The sequence below is a fragment of the Somniosus microcephalus genome, chromosome 15, assembly GCF_052327205.1.
Source record: "Somniosus microcephalus isolate GS21.2 chromosome 15, FLI_Smic_1.0, whole genome shotgun sequence".
NCBI lineage: Eukaryota > Metazoa > Chordata > Chondrichthyes > Squaliformes > Somniosidae > Somniosus > Somniosus microcephalus.
The window spans coordinates 95,162,372-95,181,425 of NC_141001.1; the positions used below are offsets into that span (position 1 = coordinate 95,162,372).

A 19,054-nucleotide genomic window follows, 5' to 3' on the forward strand; every position below is an offset into this window, starting at 1 on the left:
AGGAATGTAGGAAATGTGGCAAACTGGGTCACATAGCTAAGGTATGCAGGTCAGGGAAGAAGACCAACAACCAAAGGAAGCCATCACAGGAAAAGTACAACAAGGTACACAAGGTGGCTGAGAAGAGTTCAGACGAACAGAATTCGGACTCAGACCCAAACGGCCAGGAGCTGGGCAGTCTGAGAATTCACAATGTGAGTAAGGAAGCTGACCTACAAACTATCTGGTTCATGCTAGAAATAGCTGGAGTCCAAGTGAAAATGGAGTTGGACACTGGATCAGCTCTATCAGTCATAAATCGAAGGGATTACCACCGGCTATTCTCACATATACCCTTAAGAGATACCAAGTTCGTATTGCAGACATACACGGGGCATAAAGTATACCCCATGGGGAAGATAAGAGTCAAGGTGAGAGATAGGGGTAAAGAACACCCAAGAATGAACTTATACGTACTACCTGAGGGAGGACCACCACTTCTGGGACGGGAGTGGATCAAGAAAATAGACATGGAATGGCACTATCTAAAAGCCATAACGAGTGAGGACTCGGTGCAGACAATCAGCTCAGATTCTGAAACGGATGACGATAAGACCAACCCAAATATGAAAGACAAGGCTAAAATGGACTTGCCGACTAAGGTTGGAAGAACGAAGGCATGCATAAAGGCTTATGCTCCAGAGAAGAACAAAGTTTCAGAACAGAACTCCACCGAACAACAACAACATAGTTTGACAGAGAATTCTGAGTCTGTTCAGTTTACGGACATATCCATGACTGACGAACACCGAGCTCGGACTCAACTTTATTTCAAATTACGACAGCAAGTAGAACAAGTGAGTTACTGTCTCGAACAAGAGATGAAAACAATGAAAAAGTTCTATGACACCGAATGGGAGAATCTGGAAAGACAACAGAAGCAGCTAGCTCAAGCAGAGAGCGACCATAGAGCCATTGTGACCAATTACCGATCACATCTCCCTTATGCTGTTCAGGAGTTAGAATATTTGCAGGAAGGAGCAAATGAAGAGGAATCTTCAGGAAGCCAGGATTTTATTCCCGTTCTTCTCTACGACTCCTTACAAGCAGAGTTTGAGAAGTTGAAGGAACAGTATGAACAGGCCCAGGCTACAATCCTGGAGGGGATTAACTCGGCAACCTCCGAAAAGCTAGTTTCAGTAGAAGCATTTGAGCAACTAAAGGTTGAACATGAGCAAGAAGTCCAAAGGCTGCAGGAAATTCTTGATGAGCTCAAGGCCAAGACAGACTCATCAGTAGAAGTTCCATCCATAGATGAGAAATTAGAGGTGAAAGACATGGCAGTACATGAAAGACAAGATGTCCAAGAACTCATAAAAATATTGAAGGAAACCCAAGACAAATATGAGGCGGCAATGACCGAGGTTCAACAACTTGAAGAACAGATTCAACTGGGAATCCTTTCAGTGGAAGAAAAGGAAACTGTAAGAAACACAGAGACTGTAAGAATGGGCCCTGAACATGAGCTAGAGAGCATCAAGGCGCAACTTCTCCGAGCGCTGAAAGCCAAAGTACAACAGGAAAAGAAGGTGAAAGCATTGGAGGAAAAGGTGGATGAAATGGAGAAGACTCTGATCCGCAGTGTTCCCATGGAAGAGTTAATGGTCAGCCAACTCCTTCATATGCTGAGGGACAAGACTCTGCAATGGGAACAATCTGAACACGAGCTTCAATCTTCAAAGGGAAGGAGTTCGGAGCTCTCAAAAGTTATGGAAATAGCTGAGGTTGCAACCCAGATTTTACTGGGATGCCAAAAGTACGCTGAATCACGTCTATGTGAACAACAGAATGTTGAAACAGCTGCTCCAGTAGAAGGATTGAATAGCCCGATCAATCAATCCCCGATGGAAGGGGAAGTATTGAAATCACAAAGGAGGTCATTAGTGAAGGATTTGCAGGAAACCCAGGAAGAGCGGGATGAATATGAGCGCATGAAGAAGTCTCTTCAGGAAAGATGTCTAGGGAGGGAACAACAGTCGGCTAACGTCCAGTTGGGTAAGGAAGAAGTAGCAGGCCCTCTCGCTAGACTAGTTCAGGATGACACCGAATATTACCATGACCTGTTGAGTGACACGGAATATTACGAGGACTTGGTCTGCCCAGCTTGTGATGAAAACTCCCAAAGTGCAGAAATCAGGATGAAGCACTTAAAGTCTAAGGAACATAGGGAGATGGTGGCGCTACAGCTGGCAGCTGATAAGGGAGCCCCGAGAGTCTCCAAGAAGCAGAAAAGAAAAAGACGAAGCAGAAGGTGATAACCATCTAAATCATTATCACTTCTACCAGATCATGTACGTGGGCCCTACGAAGGGAGCCAAATCAGTTGGCAAGTAGGAAAAATTACCAAGGCAGTCCAGCTGTTTGTAAAAGTCAGCACTGCTGGTTCAGCAGGACGGAAGTTCAAGCTGTAAGTCAAGGGAAAGACTATTGGATGAGTCACGCTAGCAATGTGAACCGGCTACACCACAGAGATGTTGTTCGGACCGAGTCAAGACCAGAGACTGAATCTGTGAACTGTTCCCGCAGAGACTGAATCTGTAAACTGTTTCCCGCATAGATTATACCTGTGAATTGTTTTACATGAAGTTGAATATATGTTATGTTTAATGGGGGACTAAGTATGTTGTAAGCTAAAAAGGGAGGATTGTAGTGTATGTATCCGTCTACCTTTAAGAAAACCATTGTATGTAACCGTTCACCTTTAAGAGAACTATTTTAGGTGTGGCACTACTTTGTTGGCTTCTGTATACTGTAATACCGACGGTGACCACACCGGTATATAAGTGCTGTGTCAGGATTTATTTGGCAGATTCGCCCTGACCTTCGAATAGTAAAGTCCTGTTTTAAGTTACTCTGGTAGTCTGTGTTTTAATTAACTAAACAACCCACAGACTTTACAATAGTGACAGCTTACCTGGACCTTACCAAGTCGCTCTCGGGCTGGAGGAGCGTTATTTAAAGGGGACTGGTGTGGTTTAAAAGTGGCAGCCATTTTTGGAGCACAACTTCCTTGAGAGCTACAAAGAGTTGCTGACCTGCACACTGAGAGCCATTTGACCACTGAGCCAGCGCAGGCAGACGATCTTCAGCCTTCTGACCATTACCTTGCTGTTGGTGAGCCTTGACAACGGGGAACCTTCCTGTGGGCACTTATTATGGGGGCTGCATTGGAGGGGAACGTCCTGCGGCTGAATCATCTGGAAAGGGCACTGAGACACTGGGAGAGGGGAGCGGGCATGGCCAGACGGAGGAGGGCCAATAGGCGTCGCCACAGCAGACCTTACGCTGGCAGGGTTTTCCGACAGCAGTTTTCCTACATGAACATGCCGAAGTAGCAGTGTGTCAGAAGGCTGCGATTTAGAAAGGAGGTGGTGACTGAGCTGTGCAGCTGCTTCAGCCAGATCTGCAGCCTCAGATAAGGTGCCGGACATCTCTGTCGGTGGCTGATAAGATGCCTGCTGGCCTGAACTTCTACGCGAGCGGCTCTTCTCAGGCTGCGCGTCAGAGGCTGATCAGAAGTAGCTTCTAGGCCCCTCTCACGGAATGCTTGCTGCCATTCCAAGAACAGGAATGGAACCGGTCTGATACCCCCAAGCCTGTGAAGGGCAAGATGCATGTAAATAGAAGGCATGGCCATTGTAAATGAAGAAAGTGTTTCATTACACAAAATGTGGTCCCTTCAAACATGAGAAAGCTATGGCAACAGAAAGCAAAACTAATACACTGACACATAACTGCCTCTCACACCCGGGAGACTGTCCAAAACATAAATCACATTCCGACCATCTTCCTTGGCCTGGATTCCACTGCGCCAACCAAAGCATCCAATGCCCCATCAGTGAGGCATTCCGCCCTCTGCCTCACCCTTTCCATGTCTTGCTAGGCTGGTGCGCCACAGGTAGGCTCCCACCGCTTTGAAGGCCTACAAGGCAGTGAGTGTGTCTGGTGATGCCAATTGACCTGCCCCTTTAAGAGCTGGCCGGCGTCAGTGTGTCTCAGGGAAAGTGATTATTGACAGCACCCTCGCTGCGCCCCGCCGCCGCGAAATTGGTTTGCGCCGCCGAGTTAGCGCCTTAAGAGTAGCATGCAGTGCCTGATTTAGCGCCGCAATCACCTTTCGGGGCACTGCAACCCAGTATCGCGCTAGGTGGCGCTAAATTGCGCCTGGCGCTAAACCTTGCGCATCACCAGGACTAGCGCCCCAAACACGGCTGTACTGAATTTCTAGGCCCATATAAATATCATCCATGGACATTCTTCTGTCCACTACTTTAGTCACCTCTTCAAAAAATTCAATCAGGTTCGTCAGGCATGACCTACCCTTCACAAATCCATGCTGGCTCTCTCTGATCAGCTGGAAATTTTCTAGATCATAAAATAAGTCACAGCCAAACATCTGATAGACTTGTTGTGTGAAATGTATACAAGTCATACTAGAGTATGTTGTGCCTCTTATTTTGGATGACTGATGTGATTTTTTTTGCCAGGAATAAAATGTCGATGTGAAGAAGTAATTTGTTGTCTTTTGATAAATTGTAGACAAATGTCCTGTGAGTGATCTTGTTTTATTCACTTTTGGTTACCTCTAGTACATTCTTATGGCATTTTAAAGATTCTTGCTGATTAATGGTCTTGAGGTCATGATATCTGCAGCAAGACCGAGCATGCTGCTAGTCTGGGAGCAGCTGATTCCCTCTGTTGCGTTCTGTCTCTACTTTGGTGTCAGTCCAATATATAATTTACACTTGAGTATAAGTTGCAGTCAAAAAATGTCATCAGTATCTGTCAACGACTGTGACTGATCAAAACACGGTCATTATAAATTATTTTGTCAAGGTAAGAATTGGTGATGCTTTCTTTCAATAAGATTACTGTATAGATGTCAGTGAAGATTGAAAACAATAAGGTTTGTGCTTGCAGGTGAAATCTTTGGGGTTGTATGCACCATTTTGTGGGGCATAATGAGAATCCATCAGCAATACCGACAGACACCTCTGCTTCTGCATGATATATCTCCCTCGCAATAACTGCTATAGCTTTAAAGTGTTATGACAGATAATTCTGCAGATCACCAATAATTGGAAGGAAGAGGGCAGAAAGTCAGATCAAACAGTAAATGTGATTCCATTTTTATTGGCCCCTGATGAATGGTTTACTGCCCTACACAAGGCTGTCTGTCTGATATGGAAGTATCCATGAAATGAAAAAACCTTTAGTGGAGGGAGAGAGGTAAAAGCAGCTTGGAACTGCCTCTATATCACTGTGGCAAGGACAGGAAATTCTTTTGAACCACTGTTAGTTTTACCAGTTTTCTTAAATTCATTCACGGGATGTGGGCGTCGCTGGCAAGACCAGCATTTATTGCCCATCCCCAGTTGCCCTTGAGAAGGTGGTGGTGAGCCGCCTTCTTGAACCGCTGCAGTCCGTGTGGTGAGGGTACTCCCACAGTGCTGTTAGGGAGGGAGTTCCAGGATTTTGACCCAGCGATGATGAAGGAACGCCGATATATTTCCAAGTCAGGATGGTGTGTGTCTCAGTGGGGGTCTTGTAGGTGATGGTGTTCCCATGCACCTGCTGCCCTTGTCTTCCTAGGTGTTAAAGGTTGGGGGTTTGGGAGGTGCTGTTGAAGAAGCCTTGGTGAGTTGCTGCATTGCATCTTGTAGATGGTACACACTGCAGCCATGGTGCATTGGTGGTGGAGGGAATAAATGTTCAAGGTGGTGGACGGGGTGCCAATCAACCGGGCTGCTTTGTCCTGGATGGTATCGAGCTCATTTCTCCTCTGGAATTCTACTCACTTATCCATTTTTGGACCAAAGTTGTAATGAGGTCTGGAGCCGAGTGGTCCTGGCGGAACCCAAACTGAGCATAAGTGAGCAGATTATTGGTGAGTAAGTGCCACTTGATAGCACTGTCGACGACACCTTCCATCACTTTGCTGCTGATTGAGATTAGGCTGATGGGGCGGTAATTGACTGAATTGGATTTGTCCAGCTTTTTCTGGACAGGACATACCTGGGCAATTTTCCACTTTGTTGGGTAGATGTCAGTGTTGTAGCTGTACTGGAACAGTATGGCTAGAGGCACGGCTAGTTGTGGAGCACAAGTCTTCAGCACTACAGCCGGGATGTTGTTGGAGCCCATAGCCTTTGCTGTATCCAGTGCGCTCAGCTGTTTCTTGATACTGTATCATGTGGAGTGAATCAAACTGGCTGAAGACTGGCTTCTGTAATGGTGAGGACCTCAGGAGGAGGCCGAGATGGATCATCCACTTGGCACTTCTGGCTGAAGATGGTTGCAAACGCCTCAACCTTGTCTTTTGCACTCACATGCTGGGCTCCGCCATCATTGAGGAGGTGGATGTTCATGAAAACTCCTTCTCCCATTAGTTGTTTAATTCACAGCCATTCACAACTGGATGTGGCAGGACTACAGAGCTTTGATCTGATTTGTTGGTTGTGGGATTGCTTAGCTCTGTCTATAGCATGCTGCTTCCACTGTTTAGCATGCATGTAGTCCTGTGTTGTAGCTTCCCCAGGTTGGCACCTCATTTTTAGGTCTACCTGGTGCTGCTCCTGGCATGCTCTTCTACATTCCTCATTGAGCCAGGTTTGGTCCACTGGCTTGATGGTAATGATAGAGTGAGGGATATGCTGGGCCATGAGGTTACAGATTGTGACGGTATACAATTCTGTGGCTGTTGATGGCCCACAGCACCTCATGGATGCCCAGTTTTGAGCTGCTTGATCTGTTTTGAACCTATCCCATTTAGCACGGTGGTAGTGCCACACAACACGATGGAGGGTGTCCTCAGTGTGAAGATGGGACTTCGTCTCCACAATGACTGTGCGGTGGTCACTGCTGCCAATGCTGTCATGGGCAGATGTATCTGCGACAGGTAGATTGATGAGGGCGAGGTCAAGTAGGTTCCTCCCTTGTGTTGGTTCTCTCACCATCTGCCACAGGCCGAGTTTGGCAGCTATGTCCTTCAGGACTCGGCCAGCTTGGTCAGTAATATTGCTACTAAGCCATTCTTGGTGATGGACATTGAAGTCCCCCACCCAGAGTACATTCTGTGCCCTTGCTACCCACAGCACTTCTTCCAAGTGGTATTCAACATGGAGGAGCACTGATTCATCAGCTGAGGGAGTGCGGTAGGTGGTAATCATCAGGAGGTTTCCTTGCCCATGCTTGACCTGATGCCATGAGACTTCATGGGGTCCAGAGTCAATGTTGAGTACTCCCAAGGCCACTCCTTCCCAACTGCAAACCACTGTACCACCACCCCTGGTGGGTCTGTCCTGCCGGTGGGACAGGACATACCCAGGGATAGTGATGGAGGAGTCTGGAATGTTGGCTGAAAGGTATGATTCTGTGAGTAAGCTTCTTTAGCAGAGAAACTGTCTACTGGAAAGGTGGTTGCAGGGGATGGGGGAGAGAAATAGAATATCAGTTTTCAAAGAAGCTCAGATTTATTGTTACTAGCAAGTTACCAAAAATGTTGAGACATTTTTGGAGCAAATGAAGTAGCATTTTTTTAAACTGTAGTCACTGTTGTAATGTAGGAAACGCGGCAGCCAATTTGCACACAGCAAGATCCCACAAACTGCAATGTGATAATGACCAGATAATCTTTTTTAATGATGTTGAAGGATAACTATTGGCCAGGGCATTGGTGCGAACTCCCCTGCTCTCCTTCCAAGTTGTGCCATGGGATCTTTTACACCCACCTGAGAGGTCAGATGAGACCTCATCTGAAGGATGGCACCTCTGACAGTGCAGCTATCCCTCAGTACTGCACAGAAGTGTCAGCCTAGATTATGTCCTGGAGTTGGGGGCTTGATCCCACAACCTTCTGACTCAGAGGCAAGAGTACTGCCACTGAGCCAAGGCTGACACATTCCAGAACAGAATTCAGTCCTTTATCTTTGGCCTGTATTGAAATTTTACGATATTAGTACCACATGTCTTTAACAACGTGCCTCATCTCCTCTCTGCCTGTTATAAACATTAGAATTTTCATAAATGCTAGGAAACAAAATCAAGCAATTTCACATTGTAGTTACATCTTAGAAATAGCAGAAATGCTGCAGAACAGTGTCAGGGAAATAACAAGTTTCACAGTGGTCTGATACTGAAAAGGTAATTCAGTGCCCTCATTTATAAAATTCTTGTCACCTTATCACCTGCTGTCTTTTCCAATTCTTGTTTAGCTGCTAAAAGTTTGCGCTCCAGATCAGTCAGTTGCTGTGCCTGGGTAGAGAAAGATACAATAAACTGTAGTGTACAATAGCAGGAATAACATAATTGTGTACTCAAAATCTGCCTCAGCACAGTATACATACTGCATAATCTCACCAAATGATTAAAAGGTCATTGATTTATTAATAAACATTGTTAGCTAGTAATAGATTGATCATAATGTCACACCAGGTAAGGTGCTGAATGTATTGGTGTGATTAAACTTGCAGAATGGGCATATAATTGGCAAATGAAATTCAACACAGATAAATGTGAGGTACTACATTTTGGTCGGAAGAATAGGGAGGTCACTTATTACTTGCGAGTCTGGGTGGGGTAGAGGAGCAAAAGGATCTTGGAGTACAAATACACAAATCCTAAAAGTAGCGACACAGGTTGACAAGGCCATAAAGAAAGCAAACCAGGCACTAGGGTTTATTTCTAGAGGGATAGAATTGAAATGTAGTGACGTTATGTTAAACTTGCATCGAACCTTGGTTAGACAACACTTGGAGTACTGTGTACAATTCTGGTCACCATATTATAAAAAGGATATAGAGGCACTGGAGAGGATGCAGAGAAGATTTACAAGGAAGATATCAGAAAAGTGAGGGCATACATATCAGGAAAGGATTAACAGGCTGGGTCTTTTTTCGCTTGAAAAAAGAAGGCTGAGGGGTGACCTAATTGAGGTCTTTAAAATTATGAAAGGTTTTGATAGAGTAGATACAGAGAGAGTGTTTCCACTTGTGGGGAAGAGCATAACTAGAGATCATCAATGTAAGATAGTCACCAAGAAATCAAATAGAGAATTCAGAAGAAACTTCTTTACCCAGAGTGGTGAGAATGTGGAACTCACTACCACAGGGAGTAGTTGAGGCGAATAGTATAGACGCATTTAAGGGGAGGCTAGATATGAGGGAGAAGGGAATAGAGGGTTATGCTGATAGAGTTAGATGAGGAAAGACAGGAGGAGGCTCGAGTGGAGCATAAACGCCGACATTGACAGTTTCTGTGCCGTATATCCTATGTAATTCTATGAATACAGGCCTATTATAAGATCAGTAAAGTTCAGAAGATGGCATGATAACTTCAGATGAGGAAGGCCAGTTCACTCATTTTAGTTCATCTAGAATGATCTTAAAGTCCTCCCATTGAAGCATGAAGCACAGGTGCATCAATGCCCTCCTTGCCAGTGAGAACAATACATTTAAAAAAAAATGTATTCATTCATTGGATGTGGGCATTGCAGGCAAGACCAGCATTTATTGCCCATCCCTAATTGCCCTTGAGAAGGTGGTGGCGAGCCACCTTCTTGAACCACTGCAGTCCATCGTAGCAGTTTTTTTTTGGTACAACAAAGTGACTTGTTAGTGGTCATGTCAGAGGGCAGTTAAGAGTCAACCACATTGCTGTGGGTCTGGAATCACATGTAGGCCAGACCAGGTAAGGACAGCAGATTTCCTTCCCTAAAGGACATTAGTGAACCAGTTGGGTTTTTACAACAATCCGATAGTTTAATTGTCATAATTACAGATAGTAGCATTTTATTCCAGATTTATTTAATTAACAAAACTTGCATTCCATTGGTGGGATTTGAACTCACATCTCCAGATTACTAGCCCAGTAACATAACCACCATGCTACCGTACCTTACACAATGGATGCCAACAGCCAGAATGAGCTGTGGAGTTTGCAGCAGTGGTCGGCTTCCCTTGTGCTACTGGGCACCAGAAGACAAGCCAGCAGCTTTTGTGAACAGGAAGGGATTTAAGAGGTGCATTCCTGCTTCAAATAGACCTCTGGCTGACCCACCAGAAATTGTGCTCTCGAAGTGGAAGATTGTCTGGCCGGTCAGTCGGAAGCCCTGCCAGTGAGGCTATAATGAGGCCCAGCAATTAAAATAACCTGAGCCTGTTTTCTGGGGCTGCGGGTGAGCTCCTCGTTATCCATCCACCCAAAACCTACCCGGAGTTAAAATCCGAGCGCCCAACGTTCTCCATAACTCAGACCTCTACCATTATGCATCAACCTCCTAACTCTTCTCTTGCACTGGCTCCAACACTTGAATGTCTCTTTTGTGTCTCAGTGACCAGAACTGGACACAATCCTCAAAAGTGTGGTCTCACAGGTTAATTATTTTACTGTTTAAGCTATATAGTACAGCATTCTATTGGCTGTGCTGATTGTTGCATTGACTGGGCATGTTGACTGTTACAAAAATAAGACTCTTAGGTCTCTTCAACTTCACGTTTTATTATTTCAAGTCAATAGAAAGGAAAATTGGGTGGCGTGTATAAGGGGGTGACTGACACCTGGCCGACCATTTTGCAATCCTCCTAGTTCAAATTATCACCCCCATTGCTTTCTTAGTTTATCACTATTCGCCATAAATCAAACTGATCATCAATCTGAGCCAACTATTTCAAATGATTTAATGCCTTTGGTTTTGCCCCAAAAGAAGCTTAATTGATATTTTTGTATTCTGTAAAGCCAGTTTAAAGTAATATATGAACATACACAATTGACGGGCAGGAAAAGACCAGCTGGTCCATCAAGTCTGCCCCACGCCATAATGGCTGGATCTTCATGGCTAAATACTTCTTCATCCCCCGACATCACCCCCCGCCGCCTCACCTCTCACCCAACCCCACAGCCGTGCAATCCATATAATCTTTAATATTATTTGAGCGAACTTTATGAGATGAAATTGTGAAAATAAAGTAAGAGTAGCATAATTTTCAATTTTGTATCAATCACATAAATTAAAATTAATCAATTGAAAAAGCCTGCTAATTATCCCTAAAAGGGACTATTAAGCCAGAGGTTCACTTTGTTAATGATACATCTTCCATATTGATAAATAAATTCAGACATAAATAAATTCAGTTTGGTTTCTTAATAAGATATTACATACGAACATAAGAATTAGGAGCAGGAGTAGGCCATATGTCCCCTCGAGCCTGCTCCGCCATTCAATAAGATCATGGCTGATCTTCCATATCAACTCCACTTTCCTGCTCGACCACATATCCCTTGATTATTTTTTTTAAATTCATTTATGGGATGTGGGCATCGCTGGCAAGGCCAGCATTTATTGCCCATCCCTAATTGCCCTTGAGAAGGTGGTGGTGAGCCACCTTCTTGAACCGCTGCAGTCCATGTGGTGAAGGTACTCCCACAGTGCTGTTAGGGAGGGAGTTCCAGGATTTTGACCCAGCGACGATGAAGGATCGGCGATAGACTTCTAAGTCAGGATGGTGTGTGACTTGGCGGGGAACTTGGAGGTGGTGACGTTCCCATGCGTCTGCTGCCCTTATCCTTCTAGGTGGAAGAGGTCGCGGGTTTGGGAGGTTTTTTTTTTTTATTCATTGATGGGATGTGGGCATCGCTGGCTAGGCCTGCATTTAGTGCCCATCCCTAATTGCCCTTGAGAAGATGGTGGTGCCGAAGAAGCTTTGGCGAGTTGCTGCAGTGCATCTTGTAGATGGTATACACTGCAGCCACTGTGCGCCGGTGGTGGAGGGAGTGAATGTTTAAGGTGGTGGATGGGGTGCCAATCAAGCGGGCTGCTTTGTCCTGGATGGTGTCGAGCTTCTTGAGTGTGGTTGGAGCTGCACTCATCCAAGCAAGTGCTTATGCCTTGTAGATGGTGGAAAGGCTTTGGGGAGTCAGGAGGTGAGACACTCGCCACAGAATACCCAGCCTCTGATCTGCTCTTGTTGCGACAGCTTTTATGTGGCTGGTTCAGTTAAGTTTCTGGTCAAAGCTGACCCCCAGGATGTTGATGGTGGGGGATTCGGCAATGGTAATGCCGTTGAATGTCAAGGGGCGGTGGTTAGACTCTCGCTTGTTGGAGATAGTCATTGCCTGGCACGTCAGTGGCGTGAATGTTACCTGCCACTTCTCAGCCCAAGCCTAAACGTCATCCAGGTCTTGTTGCATGCGGGCAGGGACTGCTTCATTATCTGAGGAGTTGTGAATGGCGCTGAACACTGTTCAGTCATCAGCGAATATCCCCATTTCTGACCTTATGTTGGAGGGAAGGTCATTGATGAAGCAGCTGAAGATGGTTGGGCCTAGGACACTGCCCTGAGGAACTCCTGCAGCGATGTCCTGGGGCTGTGATTGTTAGATCCGTGATTCTGAGAGTATGATGTTTTTCAATAACTACACGGATGCTGTAACTTAACAATCAACAGGTGTTTACTGGAGTAGGGTAGTCTCAAGACTGGGGGTACAGAGGCATACTCAAGGCTTATATACAGGTGTGGTCACTGCCGGTACTACAGTATACAGGAGCTGTAAAAGTAGTTCTCTCTTAAAGGTACATACACTACAATTCCTCCCCTTTTAGATTAGCAGTACCCATAATATTCAAATAACAATTAACACTTTAACATGTACATTAAACAACAATAGTCCATTTATAGATTCAGTCTTTGGGGCGGCTTCCTGATCCTTTCGGGATAGCACCTTTCCTGAGGTTCTTGTTCTTGGTGCGGAGGCGATTCTGGCCCCTTTTCGTCGGTTAGTTCATCGGTTTCCACTGCTACTGGTTCTGAGGTAGATGCTACCGGTATGTCGGGTTCATCCCCAGGTACGCGAGACATGGGGTTGACTCGTTCCTGTGATGCTAAGATCTGATCGACGTGGCGTCTCACAATGTTCTCCCCGACATCCACTGTGTACATTAATGGCCCCTGCCTTGTGCATATCGTTCCGGGTTGCCATTTCTCTGTTCGGTAGTCACGGGCCAAGACTGGTTGTCCTACGTTGAAGCTCCTTGTCGGCTTCTCATTGATGTGCTGGAATTGTTTATCCTCAACATTTCTTCGCACATTTGGTCTGAGCAAATCCAGACGAGATCCCAACCTTCGGTTAAAGAACATCATGGCCGGGGTCTGGTTGGTAACTGCATGTGTCGCATTTCTGGAGGCTAATAAGACATTGTCCACCTTATGCTGTAGTGGAATTTCATTGTCGCACATGGCCTTTATCGCCTTTTTAAAGGTTTGTACGAACCTCTCAGCCAATCCATTTGTGGCTGGATGATACGGGGCGGATGTGTAATGCCTTACCCCATTCCTTCTCATGAATTTCCGAAACTCTTCGGACACAAACTGTGGTCCATTATCAGAGCAAATCTGCTCTGGCAAGCCGGTCCTGGCAAATATGGTCCGTAGGACTGCAATAGTTTTCTCCGTGGTGGTGGACGACATTTTGATCACCTCAGGCCATCTCGAGTGCGCATTCACTGCTATTAAGAACATTGAGTCCATGAATGGACCAGCAAAATCAATATGCACCCGTTGCCATGGAGAGGAGGGCCACTCCCATGGGTGTAGAGGGACATGTGGTGGTGCATTTTGGAACTTCTGGCATCCTGAGCAGCTCTTGGTTAGGTCCTCGATTTGTTGATCGATTCCCGGCCACCACACATAAGCCCTAGCAAGGCTTTTCATTTTCACCCCTCCCAGATGACCTACATGAAGCTCATTTAGCACTCTCTCCCTTAACTTGGGAGTATCACCACTCTGGATCCAAACATCACTGTTCCCTGGTATACTGACAGCTGTTCTCTTCTGGATGAGAATGCTGGCAACAGTGAGTCGCCATGTGTTGGCCATCCCCTCACCGTCAATTCATATACCCGAGACAGCGTCGGATCATTGCGGGTCTCCTTCTCTATATCCGCGTTCGTTACTGGCAATCATTCAATTATTGACGAATAAAATATCTCGATAGGGTCCACTGCTGGTGCTTCCTCCACAGTAGGCAGTGGCAGGTGTGATAGCCCATCAGCGTTTCCATGCTGTTTCGTGCCTTTATATTCTATTTCATATTGATTCACCCCTAGAAACAGGGACCATCTTTGTAACCGTTGTGCAGTCATCACCGGAACGCCCTTCTTTGGATTAAAGATGGAGACAAGTGGTTGGTGGTCAGTCAGCAAGGTGAACTTCTGCCCATGCAGATAGTGGTTGAATTTTTTTACTCCCCTGTGGTGATTATTTCCTATGTTTAATAAGAAGTATTGTGATTGGTGAATGGGGTGGTTGTTCTCTGTGTTAGTAAGAAGTATTGTAATTGGTTGTTGTTTCTACCTTGAGATATATGTTGTAAACTCATTGGTAGTGGATGTCAGGTGATTTGTGGTGGCCATCTTAAATTCAGTTCTCTCCAGTCATGGTTGGAGACTGGTGTTGAAAGATGTGCTACTGGATTTTTAAAGTTAATAAAGCCTAGATTAGAAAGGCAAATCTATTCTTTATTTCAATTTATTAACTTTTTATCAGAATGGAGCGATATCTTCAACCAGAACGATTCAATGCTGACCCTAATTCTGCAGGAGTGGATGATAAATGGAAACATTGGTATTGTACATTTACAAACATTTTGGGTGTGTTAGAACAAGAGTCTCTGAATAAGCTGAATATGCTGATCAACTACATTGCTCCGGATGTCTATAAGTATATTTTGGACTGTAAAACTTACGAATTGGCTATTTCTACATTGGAGAAGATTTTTGTTAAACCAAAGAATTAGGTATTTGCACGTTATCTTCTATCTGACCGTAGGCAGCAGGTGGGAGAATCTTTGCATACTTATTTACAAGCACTTCGGCACCTTAGTGCTAACTGTAATTATAAAGCCGTGACGGCCGAAGAATATAAGGAAGAATCGGTACGGGATGCTTTTATTAATGGACTACTGTCTAGATCAATTCATCAGCAGTTGTTAGAAAATAAGACTTTGGATCTCAAGAGTGCTTTTGAACAAGCTTCTACATTGGATATGGCTCAGAGAAGTTCGGATTCTTATGCTCTTTCTAATCGACCTGCGACTGTGGTTTCGGCAGTTCCGGACGAAAAAGAATTAGGTGGACTTAATGGGAGTGGTTTACTAGATTCTGAAACAGTTTCTACTTCGGCGGCTGTTGCCTCTAGGATTCAGAAGTGTTATTTTTGTGGGAACGTCCGGCATCCTCGTTTGAAGTGTCCTGCCCGGGAGGCTGTGTGTAGTAAATGTGGAAAGAGAGGTCATTATGCACGTGTTTGTAAATCATTAGGTTCAATTACCTCCTCTTCTGCGACTATTCAACCTGTAGAGAGGGCGTTTATTGCATCAATTTCTGCTGCATTTGCTCATGGCCTAAACAAAGCTATAGTTATGGCCCAAGTTAATGGGTTAGAAGTGAAGGCTCTCATAGATACGGGCAGTACCGAGAGTTTTATAAGTCTTCAGTTTGTGAAGGAAAAGTGTTTGAAAATCTTGCCTGTTACTTATCAGGTGTGTATGGCTCAGACGACCCTTACTTCACAAGTAGCTGGTTGTTGCCTTGTGAAAATGATTCTTCTAGGTAATATGTATACTGATATACGCCTAACTGTTTTGCCTAATCTTTGTGCGGATATTTTGATTGGTCATGATGTGCTTAAATTACACGAGTCTCTCAGTCTTTTGTTTGGAGGGACTAAGCCACCCTTATCCATTTGTGGATTAACTTCTTTATCCATTTCTCCATTATCACTTTTTTCCAATTTGATGCCGGATTGTAAGCCAATTGCTACCAAGTCAAGAAGGTATAGCAGTCAGGATAGAGAATTTATTAATTCTGAAGTCCAACGTCTTTTATTGGAAGGAATCATTGAACCTAGTTGTTCGCCTTGGTGGGCTCAGGTAGTTGTCACCACTAACGAGAGACATAAGAAACGAATGGTGATAGACTACTCTCAAACTATTAATAGGTATACTCAATTAGATGCGTACCCTTTGCCTAAGATTGATGAGCTTATCAACAAAGTATCTCAGTATAAGTTTTTTAGCACTATTGATTTAAAGAGTGCTTATCATCAGATTCCTATTGTTAAGAGGGATCAACCATATACAGCCTTTGAGGCTGGTGGAAAGCTGTATCAGTTTTGCCGAATACCATTTGGTGTTACTAATGGTGTTGCTTGTTTTCAATGGGCAATGGATGCTTTTATAAGTGATAACTCTCCCTCTGACACCTTTTCATATTTAGATGATATCACGGTGTGTGGTAAATCAAGGGTGGAGCATGATTCTAATTTAGAAAGATTCCTTCAAGCTGCGGAAAAAGTTGGTTTAACTTTTAATAAAGAGAAGTGTATCTTTTCGACTACAGAGGTAAATCTACTGGGGTATATTATCTCGGGAAATAAGATTAAACCAGATCCAGAACGTTTGCGACCATTGATCGATTTACCTTATCCTACTAATTCTAAGGCTTTGCAACGAGTTGTTGGACTGTTTTCTTACTATTCTAATTGGATTGCCAACTTTTCACAGAAGATCCGGCCCCTTATTCGGGTTACGACATATCCTCTATCATGGGAGGTCAGGACATGTTTTGATAATTTTAAAAAGGATATCTTAGGAGCAGTTGTGCATTCTATTGATGAGCAGGTTCCCTTTGTGATTGAGACGGATGCTTCTGATTTTGCAATTGGGGCTACTCTGAACCAGAATGGAAGACCTGTGGCCTTTTTCTCACGTACCTTGAACAATAGTGAAAAAAGACATTCTTCAATAGAAAAAGAGGCATATGCAATAGTAGAAGCACTGCGTAAATGGAGACATTATTTATCGGGGTGACATTTCACGTTGGTAACCGATCAAAAATCTGTGTCCTTTATGTTTGATGTTAAACATTTTGGAAAGATCAAAAATGATAAAATAATGAGGTGGAGGATTGAGTTGGCATGTTACCATTTTGATATAGTTTATCGTCCGGGGAAGGATAATGTTGCTGCTGATGCACTGTCGAGGGCTTATTGTTCTGTGATTCACGGAGATACGCTTATTAATCTTCACAATGCTTTATGTCATCCTGGGGTTACGTGGATGATACACTTCGTACGCAGTAAGAATTTGCCCTTTTCAGTTGAAGACGTCAAGCGGATGACTTCATCATGTTCTATCTGTGCTCGGTGTAAACCAAATTTCTTTAAGCCTCAACGTGCTCATCTTATAAAGGCTACTTCTCCTTTTGAACGTCTGAGCGTTGATTTTAAGGGGCCTCTTCCTTCAACGACTCAAAATCGATACATATTTACTGTTGTGGATGAGTTTTCAAGGTTTCCTTTTGCTTTTCCTTGCGCAGATGTATCAGCTGCTACAGTTATCAAATGTCTGACTCAACTTTTTATCATCTTTGGGATGCCTGCGTATATCCATTCAGATCAGGGAAGTTCTTTTATGTCTTCCCAGTTGAAGGAATACCTTCAGAGTCGGGGAATTTCTACTAGTAGAACTACCCCGTATAACCCCCAGGGTAATGGACAGTGCGAACGATACAATGGGGTGATCTGGAAGGCAGTTATGTTGGCTTTGGCATCCCGGAACCTTAAGAATACACAGTGGGAAATGGTACTGCCTGATGCCCTGCATTCCATTAGATCATTGCTTTCAACGGTTACTAATGTGACCCCCCATGAAAGGCTCTTTAATTACCCGCGGAGATCTACTACGGGATATTCGGTACCTTCATGGCTTATTATGCAGGGACCTGTGCTGCTTCGACGCCATGTTAGATTGTCAAAATATGATCCTTTAGTGGAGGAGGTGGAGCTGTTGGAGGCAAATTCCCAATATGCTCATATTCGATTCCAAGGTGGGAAAGAAAGTACTGTTTCAATTAAAGATTTGGCTCCTTGTGGTGGCCGGCCCCCTTCTGAGGATACTAATAATAGTCACGATTCAGATAATGTGGATGTTGTTATAGATACTACGAATATTTCCAATCCTACTGCAGATAATTATACTTCTATTAGTCAGCCTTTGATGGATGTTCATGACCGTCCTAGTTTACTTCCTGATGGGATTTCCAATCCGGAAACCATTGATAATCGGGATATGGATAGCCTTCCTGCAGAAGATACTTCGGTGTCTCCGGGTGTGGGAGGGCAAGGAATTTCACCAAGGTTAAAAAGGTCGACATGAACAAGATATCCGGTCGACCGATTGAAAATGGACTTTTAAATTGATAGTAATGTTTTAAAATTGTTGAAATATTATATTTGTATTTTAGTTGTAAATAAATTAATTATAAATTGTAAAGGTTGTTTTAGGTTGGAGCATGTTTTAAAAGGAGGGGTGAATGTGGTGATTATTTCCTATGTTTAATAAGAAGTATTGTGATTGGTGAATGGGGTGGTTGTTCTCTGTGTTAGTAAGAAGTATTGTAATTGGTTGTTGTTTCTACCTTGAGATATATGTTGTAAACACATTGGTAGTGGATGTCAGGTGATTTGTGGTGGCCATCTTAAATTCAGTTCTCTCCAGTCATGGTTGGAGACTGGTGTTGAAAGATGTGCTACTGGATTTTTAAAGTTAATAAAGCCTAGATTAGAAAGGCAAATCTATTCTTTATTTCATCCCCATACTAGGCTGAGGGCCTCCCTGTCAATCTGGGCGTAGTTGCGCTCGGCTGAGGTTAGTGACCGAGACGCGAAGGCTACTGGCCTCTCCAACCCGTCTGGGAATTTGTGCGACAGCACCGCTTCAATACCATAGGGTGATGCATCACATGCCAAACGAATTGGTAATGCTGGGTTGAAATGGGCCAATACCTCTTTTGATGTGATCAATTCTTTGCACTTCTGGAAAGCTTGTTGACGTTCATCATTCCACTTCCATGGTACCCCTGTTTGCAGTAGGGTGTTCAGTGGGTGTAATAACATAGACAAATTTGGTAAGAACTTATGGTAGTAGTTTACCAGCCCGAGGAACGACCTCAGTTGTGACA

General features: G+C 44.2%; 1 protein-coding gene across 2 annotated transcripts in view; it reads right to left on the minus strand.

The window, feature by feature from the left end:
- The window catches only part of luzp2 (leucine zipper protein 2), a 504,938-nt gene that overhangs the window by 150,472 nt on the left and 335,412 nt on the right, over positions 1-19,054 (minus strand). For both annotated transcript variants that reach the window (XM_086008131.1, XM_086008130.1), the window contains exon 8: positions 8,218-8,292. In XM_086008131.1, coding sequence (XP_085864257.1) covers positions 8,218-8,292 — 75 coding nt within the window. The remainder of the gene's footprint in view (positions 1-8,217; positions 8,293-19,054) is intronic.